At 48.0% G+C, this 14,964-nt stretch overlaps 1 protein-coding gene across 1 annotated transcript in view; it reads left to right on the top strand.

The window, feature by feature from the left end:
* Positions 1 to 14,750, top strand: part of LOC147608948 (uncharacterized) — a 39,664-nt gene extending 24,914 nt beyond the window's left edge. Inside the window, exons 3-6 of the mRNA XM_086788774.1 lie at positions 11,937 to 12,908; positions 13,034 to 13,234; positions 13,973 to 14,168; positions 14,360 to 14,750. Of these exons, the coding sequence (XP_086644900.1) occupies positions 11,937 to 12,908; positions 13,034 to 13,234; positions 13,973 to 14,168; positions 14,360 to 14,544 (1,554 nt within the window). The 3' untranslated portion in view covers positions 14,545 to 14,750. The remainder of the gene's footprint in view (positions 1 to 11,936; positions 12,909 to 13,033; positions 13,235 to 13,972; positions 14,169 to 14,359) is intronic.
* Positions 14,751 to 14,964: the final 214 nt, after the last annotated feature.

Genomic DNA, 14,964 nt, shown 5'->3' with positions numbered 1-14,964 from the left:
CCTTCCAGGAAAGGCCAATCCAGTGGTTGATGCTTTGAGTAGGAAGGGACAAGTGACTTTGATTCAGACCAATAGACTCGACCTTGTTGGTATGGGATTAGACGCATGAAGCACATGCATGCGGATTCCGAGGAATTTGGTACACAGTGGGAACAGGCATTGGATGCCACAGGACCGTGCCACCTTTTGATACGCGATGGTTGGCTTTTCTACAAAGGCCGACTGTGTCATGAAGTCGTTCAGGCAGCTCTTCTCCATGACGCTCATGATGCCATTACTGGTGGTCATAGGGGCATGAATTCGACTTTGGAGAAATTGGAACGGCAATATTATTGGCCAAAGATGAGGCAAGATGTGTTTTCATATGAACAACACTGTGATATTTGTCAAAAGGTGAAAACTCCTCGTGGGAAGAAGATAGGGTTGTTACAGCCCTTACCAATTCCAGAGGGACCTTTCCAAGACATTTCGATGGATTTTGTCACGAATCTGTCTCCGAGTCCGGGTAAGCGTAATACTCAGTGCTTAACTATAGTTGATAGATTTAGCAAATTTGTTATGCTTATTCCATGCAGGGCCAATGTGACCGTCGAGGATGTTGCTTAGTTGTTCATTCGACATTGGTACCCGATTGGCGGGATTCCTAGGACCATAGTGTCAAACTGAGATGCCAAGTTCACCAGTCATTTTTGGAGGGCATTGTTTGATAACTTTGGTACTAAATTGAACTTTTCCAGTGCATTTCACCCATAGACAACAGTCAGACAGAAATCTACAACCAGTTGGCCTTTGATGTGCTGAAGTGTTATGTCCACGATCAGCAAGGTAAGTGGGAATCATATTTGCCCTTAGTGCAAGCTGTTTTGAATGATTCTTTTCTTCAGCTATTGGCAGGACTCCATATGAGGCAGCGTTTGGAAGACCATTCCAGTCGCTATTGACCAGGACCTCGTCTTCAGTACCCGAAGCGAATAGATTGACGGAGTATTACCAAGAGATTTTGGAGTCAGTAAAGGACAGGTTGGCTAAAGCGCAAGAGGCCTACACTTGATAGACCAATAAAGACCGAAGGTATATGAAGTATTCGGAAGGGGTTTGGGTGTATCTTGGGATTATGAAGCAAAGGTTGAAACAGGTGGGCAAGCGATGCCCAAAGTTGTCATTTAGGAGCTTCGGACCTTTTCCCATCCAGAGAAAGATTAATGAGATTTCAATAAAGTTGAAGCTACCTCCGAGTTGGACTATGCACGATGTGTTTCACGTCAGTTGGTTAAAGCTATATGCAAGTCCGATCCCTTCAGAAGTGAAAGACGAGGCGGAACCAGATATCATTGACGAAGCTAAAGTTATGGTTCTAGAACAAATCCTTTTGCACCACGTCAAGCATAGCTCAAGCCGAAGACAAAGACAGTTCCTCACAAAGTTTGAGGACAGAGGGACCCACGAAGCGGTATGGCTTGACAAAGAGTTTTTCGACGACTATTCGATGTTATTGACGGATTATTTGGAGGCTATGCAGCTTTCGTCAAGATAAGCAGAAGGGGATGTCACGTGCATCCCGCACTTGGATGCCACGTAGACATATTTGTACAGAAGGTGCAGGTCTTGAGATGGAAAACTGGTCCCATGTGAGCCCAGTCCGGGACGAGTCAGCCAGGGTTCCACTCCAGTCGCCCGAGCTCAGGTGTGCATTGTCGTGCACATGCGTCCAAGGTAAGGTGTGCATTGTCCTGCACATGAAGCAGTGCCAGTCCGCACTGCGAGTCTCCCTCTAGAACGATGTCAGTGGTTCTGTGTATCTGGTATGACACCGGATGCCAAACCACTGTGTAGACAGTTAGGGTTTGCATATAGGAATGGGGCCAGCCCATAGGGCTGCCCCAAGAACAGATATGTGGGCATGGGGGAGGTGTAGAACCACCCCCATAGGGGCCAGGAGGGCATTGGCTGAAACTCGTGGCGGGTGCCCGGGGGACTAGGGCCTTTGACACACTTGTTGATACCATCAATGCATATTAAAACATTTAAACATGGCCACAGCCTTAACACATATCCATCATCACTTTGCATAAAACATAAAGCTGGAGAAAACATCCACAAATGCTGAAAATGGAGCTTGCACGTGTGACACCGCATAGAGGCCGGAATGGGCCGACCCCCCCCCTTGGAGTATTTTATTACCCAAGGAGAATAATATCATGTACAAGCTTTGAGGGCCTTACTCTCCCCGCGGGAGATGCCGGATTATCCATATACAAATGCCATAACACAGCCCAACACGAGGCAACCAAGCCGGAACATAGGCTGTAGAAATGCTGAGCCAACAATATAATCCATATACCTCCGTGTGGGTACTGATTCTTCCCCAAAAACCACGGGTCTTCATGCAATAGAGAGAGTACAGCAAGTACAACTCTCCATTCAGCCGGTACAGCAGGTACAGTGGCTGGTACAGCCGGTACGGTGGCTAGTACAGCAAGTACAAGTACAAAAGCTGGTACAGCCGATACAATGGGTGGTACAACAAGTACAAAAGCTGGTACAGCCAGTACAAGGGCTGGTACAGCAGGTACAGTGGCTGGTACAGCCGGTACGGTGGCTGGTACAGCAGGTACAGAAGCTGGTACAGCCGGTACAATGGGTGGTATAGCAAGTACAGAAGCTGGTACAGCCAGTACAAGGGCTGGTACAGCTTGTACAACAAGTACAAATGCTGGTACAACAAGTACAATGGCTAGAAATCATAATAAATGATTAAATACCCTTGCCTTCAGTATTTCTTCGCGATGGAAGCCTCCAAAACAGTCCCCAACAGCCGGTATTCTTCATGGGCAGCCTTCAAGTGAGAGAGAAAGAGAGTAGCCATCATTAGGGCAACCTGTAACGGTGGTAGAGGCTAGTGTGGAGCAAGAGAGCCTCCATTAATGAAGAGAGAGGGCTCCAATTTATAGATTTGGGCCTCTCATGAGCTAAAATGACAAGAGAAGGTTACGATGACAAGTGGAGAGCCACACAATAGCTGAAGTGACAAGCGTGAGGCCACTTGTCTCACTTTGATCCTTTTTCTAACAAGTGTCAGGCCACTTGTCTCACTTTGGTCCACTTTCTTGCCACATGTCCCAATCTAAGAGATGGGTCCTTTCATAATCTTTACCTCTAAAAATATCCCAACTGGTAGACATTCTGTCATAGGCACTTTGCCAACTCTTGGTATCTGCTCAATTCCAGATGTAATGACGCGAACAGAATTTCCATCGGAGTCGGGCCAAAAATAGCAACTCTCCTAAATTTTAGGAGTGTGGTCCTTTGTATTCTAGGATAATCCCCCATCCCCAAAGCTTGTACTTTCCAAATATTTAAACATCCTGGAGTCCACCAGACCCCTTTCAGACTGGGAAATGTCCAGGCTGGTGACATCCTCCCCAGCTTCTTAAAAGTTGTCCGCAACTTTAAGCTTCAAGCCATATATTCAAGATATAATCATGTCCCATCGATTGGGCGAGACGAGACAGTCTCAAAAATCCAATATAACTGAAGAATCCATGTCCCAAAGAAATGGGCGAGACTAAATAAGTCTCCATAATACCAATATCAAAATCATGTCCCAAGATAAATGGGCGAGACAAAAACAGTCCCATAAGTCCAGATATCATAATCATGTCCCAAGATAAATGGGCGAGACAAATCAGTTCCATAAGTCCAGATATCATAATCCATGTCCCAAGTAAATGGGCGAGACAAAACAGTCCCATAAGTCCAGATATCATAATCCATGTCCCAAGTAAATGGGCGAGACAAAACAGTCCCATAAGTCCAGATATCATAATCCATGTCCCAAGTAAATGGGCGAGACAAAATAAGTCTCCTGCCAACAAGACCCTTGGCATAGAGATAAGTCCCGTCATGTCCACTTTACCACTTGCACTCCGTGTTGGTACTCTGACCACACACCTTGGATGAGAGGTGGGCTTACAAGAGACACACAATGAGCGGAACGGCCGACCCCTCCCTTGAGTAAATTGTATTACTATTGGAGAAATTCAATACATAGCTTCACGGGCATCCATTGCCAAATCCTCCATGCCAATGCATATGAAATTCAGCATTTAGAAAACAATGGTATGTCGATGTAGATCACCAAGGAGCTGCCTTGACGCCCGGCCCGACTTCAGTGCCCATATTCTCTACCATTGGCTCTATGTTCTACCAAGCAAGGTAGCAACATCTTGAAGAGCACTTAGGACAAGAGAAATACTACACAGGGCGGCTAAACAAGGAGTCCTGAAAACAATCACTCGCAGGCATAGATAACCTGGTGTTCCATATGCATTTTTGCTACACATAGTTTATAGGCATTTCGGCCACCAACTCACACTACCCTCTCAAGTGCCCATGTTCCCTTCCATCTGCTCTCTATTGTTCCACCCACACATGGTAGAAACAATCTTCAAGAGAGCACGTAGGACAAGAGAACACTACACAGGGTATGTTGTGCTTGTCACTACCCTTTGAAGTGCCCATGTTCCCTTCCATCTGCTCTCTATTGTTCCACCCTCACATGGTAGAAACAATCTTCAAGAGAGCACGTAGGACAAGAGCACACTACACAGGGTATGTGAATCATGAGTTCCATAAGTCCAATGCATCCCAAATAAAGGGAGCCAAAAAGAATAATCCATCCCAGTAAAAGGGAGCCATAAACATAATCCATAAACCTGAGGATGGATCCAAATTCCTAGAAAAGAAGTCCAGGAATCCATACACCTGTATACCATAATCCTTGTATACCATAACTCTTACCACATACTCCGTGCTAACCACACACCTTGGAGTAGAGGTGGACTTTATCCATAAAAGCATCATATCCATGAGATATCCAAAGATTGCTTCTCTATAAACTCGGACAGATTCGTCCATAGAAATTGCTCGTGAAGCCCAATATCTATATAAATCTCGTCCAAGAAAGAAATCTCCATTGATATAATCTATCCCAATAAAGGGAGCCATGAAAAGAATTCATTCCATTAAAGGGATCCATAAACAATGTTTCCCTGAAACCATCTCAAGGCAAACAACAACACCTTTCTCCTTGCAGAGCTATACAAGGGTTAGTGAACATCAAAAACACTTCATAGTAAATAGCAAAAGCACCAACTTTGGAAACTCAAAGTATACTTAGCTGTTCTTTGCCAGGTTGGTCATGAAGCCAAAAGAAATATCTCCTCACCATATCCTTAAGCTATCCCGAGATATATCTCCATATAGCTTGCCTGTAAGCTTGATAATATAATCCACAATATCCATATGGAAAGAGTGCTAAACGTGTGCACATAAAGCCAACTCCATACTTCCAAGATAAATTTTGTGAATTCATAAATCCTTAGATCAACATGTTGTCTACTGCTGCTCATGCTCTTGCTTCATAAGCTATGAAGCGGCTAGCCATGCTTAACAGCAATGATGGTAAGTGTGGCCCCACTTGAGATCTTTTCTCTTCCTTATTGATAGAAGGAAGCCTCCGCTTCCAAGAAAGCCTATGCTCTGATACCAATGTAACTCGTGGCGGGTGCCCGGGGGACTAGGGCCTTTGACACACTTGTTGATACCATCAATGCATATTAAAACATTTAAACATGGCCACAGCCTTAACACATATCCATCATCACTTTGCATAAAACATAAATGTGGAGAAAACATCCACAAATGCTGAAAATGGAGCTTGCACGTGTGACACCGCATAGAGGCCGGAATGGGCCGACCCCCCCCTTGGAGTATTTTATTACCCAAGGAGAATAATATCATGTACAAGCTTTGAGGGCCTTACTCTCCCCGCGGGAGATGCCGGATTATCCATATACAAATGCCATAACACAGCCCAACACGAGGCAACCAAGCCGGAACATAGGCTGTAGAAATGCTGAGCCAACAATATAATCCATATACCTCCGTGTGGGTACTGATTCTTCCCCAAAAACCACGGGTCTTCATGCAATAGAGAGAGTACAGCAAGTACAACTCTCCATTCAGCCGGTACAGCAGGTACAGTGGCTGGTACAGCCGGTACGGTGGCTAGTACAGCAGGTATAGCAAGTACAAGTACAAAAGCTGGTACAGCCGATACAATGGGTGGTACAAGTACAAAAGCTGGTACAGCCAGTACAAGGGCTGGTACAGTAGGTACAGTGGCTGGTACAGCCGGTACGGTGGCTGGTACAGCAAGTACAGAAGCTGGTACAGTCGGTACAATGGGTGGTATAGCAAGTACAGAAGCTGGTACAGCTAGTACAAGGGTTGGTACAGCTTGTACAACAAGTACAAATGCTGGTACAACAAGTACAATGGCTAGAAATCATAATAAATGATTAAATACCCTTGCCTTCAGTATTTCCAGCCTTCAAGTGAGAGAGAAAGAGAGTAGCCATCATTAGGGCAACCTGTAACGGTGGTAGAGGCTAGTGTGGAGCAAGAGAGCCTCCATTAATGAAGAGAGAGGGCTCCAATTTATAGATTTGGGCCTCTCATGAGCTAAAATGACAAGAGAAGGTTACGATGACAAGTGGAGAGCCACACAATAGCTGAAGTGACAAGTGTGAGGCCACTTGTCTCACTTTGATCCTTTTTCTAACAAGTGTCAGGCCACTTGTCTCACTTTGGTCCACTTTCTTGCCACATGTCCCAATCTAAGAGATGGGTCCTTTCATAATCTTTACCTCTAAAAATATCCCAACTGGTAGACATTCTGTCATAGGCACTTTGCCAACTCTTGGTATCTGCTCAATTCCAGATGTAATGACGCGAACAGAATTTCCATCGGAGTCGGGCCAAAAATAGCAACTCTCCTAAATTTTAGGAGTGTGGTCCTTTGTATTCTAGGATAATCCCCCATCCCCAAAGCTTGTACTTTCCAAATATTTAAACATCTTGGAGTCCACCAGACCCCTTTCAGACTGGGAAATGTCTAGGCTGGTGACATTGGCTATGCCCACCAGCCATGGGATGGGCTGGAAGGGCTGTAGGCCAGCCTTAGGGCCCCTGGACAAGCAGCCGACAGGGCATCCAGCCCTTAGAGGGCTGTCGGCCAGGTGTGAGGCAGCCCACACAGGCTGCCCAGCAGCCAAAGGCAGTGGCGCATGGTGGCCAGCCCTCCATTAGTGTGATGCGCATGTTTTCCAGCATTAAATGCTGAATAATCAGGTCGTGAGGCTTTTTAAATCAGCCGCCTGGTTTTAATACAGCCGACCAGCACCCTGGAGGGGTATAAATACCCATACCATATTTTCAGTCCATTCATCTCAGATTTCACCAAGTGCTGAAGCAAATCAAAGGGCCAAGACAGCCAAGGATAAGCTAACGTAAAGGGGTGAAGGATTGAAGGTCAAGGGCAGAGGATTCTCCTCAGCCAAGAAGGTTCAGGTTCAGTCTTTTATTTCAGTCATTCTAATAAAAGCAAATACACCATTCGTGGTGGGGCCCTACAGAGGGTATTTGGGACCCAATATTGTGTCCTCTTCTCCCTCTCTCTCTCTCTCTGTCTCTCTCTCTCTCTCATAGGCCAAATTTTTTTTTTTTTTTGGAAAAACGATCCTTCTATTAGTTAATGAGAAAACGCCATATGGCTACAAAGCTCACCTCGCAAGGAGGGATAAAAAACACAATGAACACCTGAGCTCCCCCCCGTGGCTGGCCGCTCTCTGGGGGGGGCTACCTAGTAATACATGATGGAGGTGAGAAAAGCCAAACTGGCGGTCTATAGTGCCAAGTGACATCCTCGTCCCTCGCGGCGGTGAGGAAAGGACCAGGCTGCCAAGTGCGGAGGAAAGCCTTGCGGCGCCCTCTCATGCGATCCGAGTCACCCTGGAGTTTCCCCCAGTGTCCTCTCAAGGTGTGAATGATGTCCACCCAGAGGGCCTGTATGACCTCCGCCGGTGGGGTCGCCTGGTGGTCAATGGCCTCCCTGCATCGGGCTCTCCATATGTGCCAAGCCGTCATGCTGCTGATCATCTCCCATCTCTGCCCGACCCCCTCCTGAGAGGCTGCCGAAGAGAAGTCTGGTGTCGGAACCACCGCCATCGCCCTGTCAGAGACCTGGATGGTCACACTGCCAGGGACGTCCTCATATCCAAGTGCAGGGCCGCTGTCCGTGGCCCAAGCCACCGCACCCCACGTCACCAACATCTCACCTGGTGAGCCTGCAAACACCATCCTGAGAGCGCGCTGCCAGACCTGTTGTGCCTGTGGGCAATCCCATAAGCAGTGCCGCTGTGACTCCTGTGCATGGCCGCACCGAGGGCAGGACGCTGGGTGTCTGCCAAAAGCTAGCCAAGCCCCCACAGCCAATCCTCTATGCGCTGTGAGCCAGAGAAAAAGCGTCACCTTCCGGGGCTGGAAACTGGCCCAAAGGCGCTGCCAGAAGTCCCTAAGAAAGGCAGGAGAGAGCCCCTGTCGCCGCCAATGCTCGGCCGCTGCCGGGGTGCTCGCTATCCTGTGTCTCTGAATCCGCCGCCCCAGCCTCGCTGTGTACTGAAAGAAGGGGATAGCAGGGCTGGTAGGGGCCGAGTAGGGATCTCGCCAAAACCACTCACCTGGATCCCACTGGAGGCGAATAAGAGGCCTGCTGTCCCACGCCCATAATCTCCAAGAGCAGTCCTCCCCTATCGAGGCCGGTGAGGGGTCTACATACCACTGCCTCTGATGAAAGCCGACCACCCGTACCCTCTGAAGAATACAACCCTGGAGCCCATCCAAATCCAGTCGTGTCCTCTGGAGCTGGCCACCCTCTCCCACCTCGAAAGTGAGTGGGGAGACGCTCTCCGCTGTGCCGCAGACCGCTAGAAGGATCTCATGCCGAGTAGGGGGGGAGCGAGTGGAGGATGGAAAGGCATCTGCCAGAGGATAGGAGTCAGGGGGGGCCGCAGGGGGAGGAGGGAGGGGGGGGTGGGGGGGGGGAGAGGGGGGGGAGGAAAGAGTGCTCTCCGGGTGGGGGGGAGGGGAACCGGGGGTCGCAGAGAGCGGCCGGGGATCCTCAGGAAACTGCTCCAAGGAGGGGGCGGGGCCCCCCGGGGGGGGAGGCGGGAGTGGTGTCTCCACGTGAGAGGCTCCACCATCGGCCTCAACACCGGGCACTGAGTCTGAATCCTCGTCCATCGGGGTGGGACCTGCAGGCCGCCTATCCCTGACTGGAGCATAAATGCGGGTAGGTGCCTGTACGCCAGCCGGAATCGCCTGTCCACCAGCCTGTCCGCCAGCCTGTGCTGCCTGCTGGCGTCTGCGACGGTCCCTGCGGGCCGGGCGTTTCCGCCGGCGAACCTCCTGCCAGCCGCCAGTCTCCTGGGTCTGCGCGGCGTTCTCCGCTGGAGCCTGCTCGTCCGATGGTGGTGCCTGCTGTGGCGAGCCAGGGATGTCCGGTCTCGGAGGTGGATGGCCACCTCTCGGGTCTCCTGCAGTGGGTCCAGAGGCCGCATAGCGTGAAGGATGAACCCCCTTGCGGGGGCATGCGCGTGCGAGATGGCCCATCTCCCGACATATGAAACACTGGCCGGGGAGGCCCGAATACTCCACGCGCTGTATCAGATGTCCTCCAGAAAGACAAGGGAGGAGGATCGTCTTCGGGAGGGACTCTGGTGACGGAACCACAACACGAATGGCCGGGAGTCCTGCTGCCCGAGCAACCACTGAGGCCGCGGTCTGTGGCACCTCCACCACTTGCCCGAAAGCCCTGCCTATGGACGGCAAGAGGGGCAAGTACTCCCTTCGGAGACCTGGAAAGCAGACGGTGATGGGGAATCCAGTCGCGCCTGCCAGTGGATCAGACGATGGGTCGAAACCGTGGGTCCACCGTGCAAAGAACGCCCGAGAGGAGCGTAGGGCAATGGGGCTCCGAGCCAGCACCCTCTGAGTTGCTGTAGGGGACTCGAACTCCACCTGGTAGTAGCCGCGGCCTAAAAAATCCACGCTGACGATTCTTGCGGTCTCGCCAATGAGGCTACCCTGCAGTAGGTCGCGTAGCTCTCTCCGCATTGGGCGGCTACCCACCACCTTGCAAACCAAGGAAGAGGCCTCCAAGGAAGAAACGGAGGACGCGAGAAGCTGCTGCTCTGCATCTGAGAAGTCTAATCGAAGACCTGTATCGGTCGGGGCTGACGGAGAGGCTGCCATGGAGTCCTCCTAAGGGAAAAGACCAGGTACTGGCTGAATCGAAGAGACGAACCCAAGAAAAACCTCTCCACTACGCGGAAATCGCCGAAAAAAGGGGAACGGGGGGCTGAGGCGGGGAGAAGGGGAGAAGCAGGGACGGGGGGCAGAGAGGCCGACGACGCGAGGAGGGGGGGAAGAAAGGAAGGAGGCGGAAAACAGGGGGGGGAGGCGGAGGCAGGAGGGCGAGGGGGGGCTGCGCAGGGAAGGCGAAGGGGGGGGAAGAAGAGGGCGGCGCGGAAGAGGGAGGCGGGGGGCTGAGAAGGCTGGCGGCGCAGGCGGGGGGCTGAGGGGGGCAGGCGGGAAGAAAGCGGGGGAGGGGAGGGGCTGCGGGGACAGGCGGGGGGCTGGGAAGGCTGGCGGCGACAGCGATGGGGGAGGCGCAGGGGGCAGCAGGCTACGCGCTCGTCATCCCGAGATCCATAACTTTTGATTCGTGAGTCTCATAGGCCAATTTTGGCCTTTCGCAGACGTTAATATATCTTTCTTTCTTTCTTTCTTTCTTTCTTTCTCTCTCTATTTTTATGCGCATCTAGATACATTTAGTTTTGTGCGTTAATTTTGTCATGACAAGTGTGCTGATTTCTGAGCATTGAAGTTACCGATCTCCCCTGAAGCTTTTGCATGCTACATTGGTTTATTGTAAAAGCTTCTCCCTCAATAAAGAAGTTCCTACGGGGGCCGGCCATTCCGGCTTAGTGTGGTGTTTTTTTATATTGTATATGGTTCTTCCGCTTTGTTTTCATGCTCTGTGTTTGGTATTTGATGTGTTGGTCTATTATCGCTCCGGGTCCCGGATTAGTGACACAAGGGACTATGTCCATGTGGCATCCAAGTGCGGGATGCACGTTACACTATTGGGATATACTATTTGGACATATCCAAGATTCCTGGCTGCCCGTACACAAGTCGATTAATTGTTGATAGTAAAGCAGTATTGTGATATGTTTATTGGTATGGAAGACCTCCTCGGATAGGAAATTCATTCAGGTAGGAAAACATACATTGCATTGGAGTCGTGCATTTGTTGCTCCATTGGTGATTACAGCTCCTAGATTAGCTTACTTTCTGTTTATCAACGGCATTTGCATTGTGCAAGATGTCATATTCCTTGAGGGGCATGTTGTATTTTGGTGTAAGCTCAACGACGATGGGGTTTGGATACCCATTATTGGCCTACCCTACATGGCAAAAAATCCAAATACAACTTCAGCCCTTCCATAATGTTGTACTGGACCTTGATGTGGATAGATTGGAAAATTGGATATTCCATAGAAGCATGGAAATATGCTATGGAATATGAATAAGCCAATCGATCTCGATTGGCAAGTATTAGTATTTCCATCAATTGTGACAATCTCTATATGATTGCTATCAACTACAGTACTTAGATCAGTCTTGTTTGGATTTGTTTTTCCAGTGTTTTTAGTTTTCTTTCCTCATATATGAGACCTCTGTTGCTTTGACAGGGTCTCTCTTTGTACATTTGACATAATAGAAACAATGGTTTTTACCCAAAAAAAAAAGTATGTGCACGTGTGTGTATGTAATATTTATGTATGCATGTATGTATGCATGTGTGTGTGTGTGTGTGTGTGAGTGGAAAACATAAGGTATCATACATTAGAAACAATATGGGTCATACCATACATCTCACCTTGTTTGACATGAATTTTGAACCAACTATAATTAGATAGCCTCCATCAGTTTTCACTTTAAGTTGCTCTCCACTTGATATATGTCAGGTACAAGCACACATTCCTTATCCTTTATGTCCTCTTTGTCGAACTCCTTTTGATGCGGAGTTGAACCTAGGGCCTAACTTGGATTTCAAAGAAATGTTGGAGAAGCTGCAGCTAGCATCATCAGGGGCTATTAGGCTTGATGAAGACGTTCCATACAATCAAGGTGATCAGTACAGACACCATTCCCATCAGGGAATTGACGGCCATACACCTATATCGACTTCTCCAAATGTTACTATAGATGAGTCAACATTGTTGAAAGGTGGTATTGATGGGTCAGCATATTCATATAGCACAGCTCCATGTGATGGGAGGAGCCAGGTTGAAACCAATGTTTGTGATGCTGTGGAAATCTCGCCACCTGATGTAAATTTTTGGAATATAGTAAGGGGAACCTTGGCCATTCTATCTAGAAAGACATGGTCCTCTGCAGAGCAGGCAAGCTCCCAGGCCAGCCAATTTGATAGAGGTTTTTCTAACAGTCTAGGTGCGGAAGTAGGGGAAGATTTATGGGCTAGTGTGTACCTACCAAGTGCACCCCCGTTACTGACAGGTACCAGAGAAGATGTAAGGGCATTGAGAGCCATACTCGAGTCTGAGCCCCCACAGTGGGTCCCAGACAGTGCATGTAGCAGTTGTATGCAATGCAATGCAAAATTTCAGCCCTTGACAAGGGGAAGGCACCATTGCCGGCTCTGTGGTGGAATCTTTTGCAGAGCTTGCTCGAATGGGAAATGCTTAATGCCTGCCAAGTTTATGGAAAAGGATCCTCAGAGGGTTTGTGATGCATGCTATGAAAGGTTGGAACCTGTACAACAAATTCTTATCAACTCTGTCAGCAACGCAGCACAGGTTGCCATTCACGATGTGACGGATATTACGTGCATGAGGGGATGGCTGAATAATCCACTTGGCTCATGCATGCAAGAAGAAATCTACAAAGCAACCAACATCCTGAGGACCTTTTGCAAGGTATTTTTGAGTGCTAACGAGGTTTTTGCAGGTGGTGTTTCTTGCACCTCACTGTTGTACATTGTCTTTGGTATAAATTATGAAGAAAGTCATGGTTATATGTGGACTTCATGGTCTGTGTGCAGATTGGCAGGCTTAAACCAGAGCAATCCATACCAGAGGTGGTTCTTCAAGGAGCTAAAGGACTTGCCATTTTGACAGTTGCAAAAGTAGGGATGGTGCTGACGTACAAGCTGGGAACTGGTTTAATAGTAGCTCGAAGAGAAGATGGCAGCTGGTCCCCACCAGCTGCCATCATGTCTTGTGGTTTAGGATGGGGCCTACAGGTATATGGACATGGTTATGTTGAAACACACATTTGTATGAGAGCATTTACACACACCTCTAGAAAGAAGCAAGTGTGATATACACATGCGTTCTGATGCATGTGTTGTACTGTGGACATAATTAGGGTAGGGTTCGGCATAGAAAAGCATCCTGATTTTAAAGGACGTTAAAGGGTATCAGAGGTGAGCGGGCGCCGGGAATTTACAGAGTAGGCATAGGATGCATTTACCTCTTTATTGTGGGGCAGGCAACAAAAGGAGCCGAGAGCAAGGGCAAGCATGCAGCTAGGATTGCTAGCAAAATAACAGCCAGCTTTGGGCAGTCAAACAGGCCAACAAAAGGGCACTCAACATGCCTTGGGCTCGTTAACAAGGGCATTTTGGCAATTTTTTGGCTGGCTGATAGCAGGCCTCCCACACAACTGGCAATTGGGGCTCCATGAAGTAAGGTTGCTGTTGTGTTTTCAGACAACTGGCAATTCACCCACTATTTGGCACTGATGACGTTAGTGGGGATGTCGTAGTATCTAGTCCATACTATGCATAATGGAGTTGATAGTTATATAGTCTTGTGGGTTGACTACCATGAGTATATAACATGCACGTTCCTAAAAGGTGAATTTGGGCTTGTTCCTGGATTCATCTAGGTATATAAGGTTGCTGTTGTGTTTTCACAAAAGAGGTCTGGAGCTATCAATGTTATGACTGACTGTTGAACGTGTCTTCTTGGTTAACCAGGTAGGTGGAGAGCTAATTGATTTCATTGTTGTCCTCCACTCCATGAAAGCTGTGAAGGCTTTTAGTGGTCGTCTACACCTGTCTATTGGAGCTGGATTAAGTGCATCTGTTGGACCTCTTGGTAGACTTGCAGAAGCTGATCTGCGTGTTGGCAAGGGGGGTACTGCTGCGTGCTATACCTACAGTTGCTGTCAAGGTGAGAATTTATGTCAAGGCTGACTTAAAATTTTCCTTTTTTATCAAGTTAATATATTAGTTTATCAAGTTAATATTTATGTTAGTCTAGTTCATTCACGCTAATTTATATTTGACTACATATTAAATTGGCTTAATGTGTAGTCTACTGGAAAACGTCATATCTTAGCTGCTTAAGCTGCATTTTTGCAGGTGCTTTTGTTGGAGTATCTTTTGAGGGTAATGTAGTGGGATCTCGTGCTGACATGAATGCACGCTTTTATGGTGATACATATTTGACACCTGATGACATACTTTTTGGCACCGTTCTGATGCCAAGGGCAGCCGCTCCTTTATATGGGGCTTTGCATGACTTGTTCTCTATAGCTGGATTGTGATTCTATTCATGAAACTTTGCAACACAGGTGTGGTAAATGATAATGCCACTGTGTATGTATATTGTTTGAAGTAGCTCAAGATCTTATAATCTGTACCTCTTGTGGTGACTGGCAGCTATTTGGTTGGTTATTGAAAGGATTTATTGATTCCTAAGACTGCAAAAAACCCTCTGAATACTAGAAATGTAAATAACTTTTTGGCACCAGCATTTTGTACATGTATGATAAGTATCATATTTTGTGAATCTGTGAATTTCATTATATCTCTGTTCCTTCTGCATTTTGTATTTGTCATTCACAAAAACAGATAACAATCTTAGGTCCCATGCCCTTGTTTGCAAACTAGATATCATTGAGAACCCTTGCCTTGAAACAAGGCATCAATACATGGCCAAAACAACCCACTACACCCCCCCCCCC

Source organism: Cibotium barometz, chromosome 52 (assembly GCF_041138505.1).
Source record: "Cibotium barometz isolate CiBa-2024 chromosome 52, ASM4113850v1, whole genome shotgun sequence".
Taxonomy (NCBI): domain Eukaryota; kingdom Viridiplantae; phylum Streptophyta; class Polypodiopsida; order Cyatheales; family Cibotiaceae; genus Cibotium; species Cibotium barometz.
This window is presented reverse-complemented; position numbering and strand designations above follow the sequence as displayed.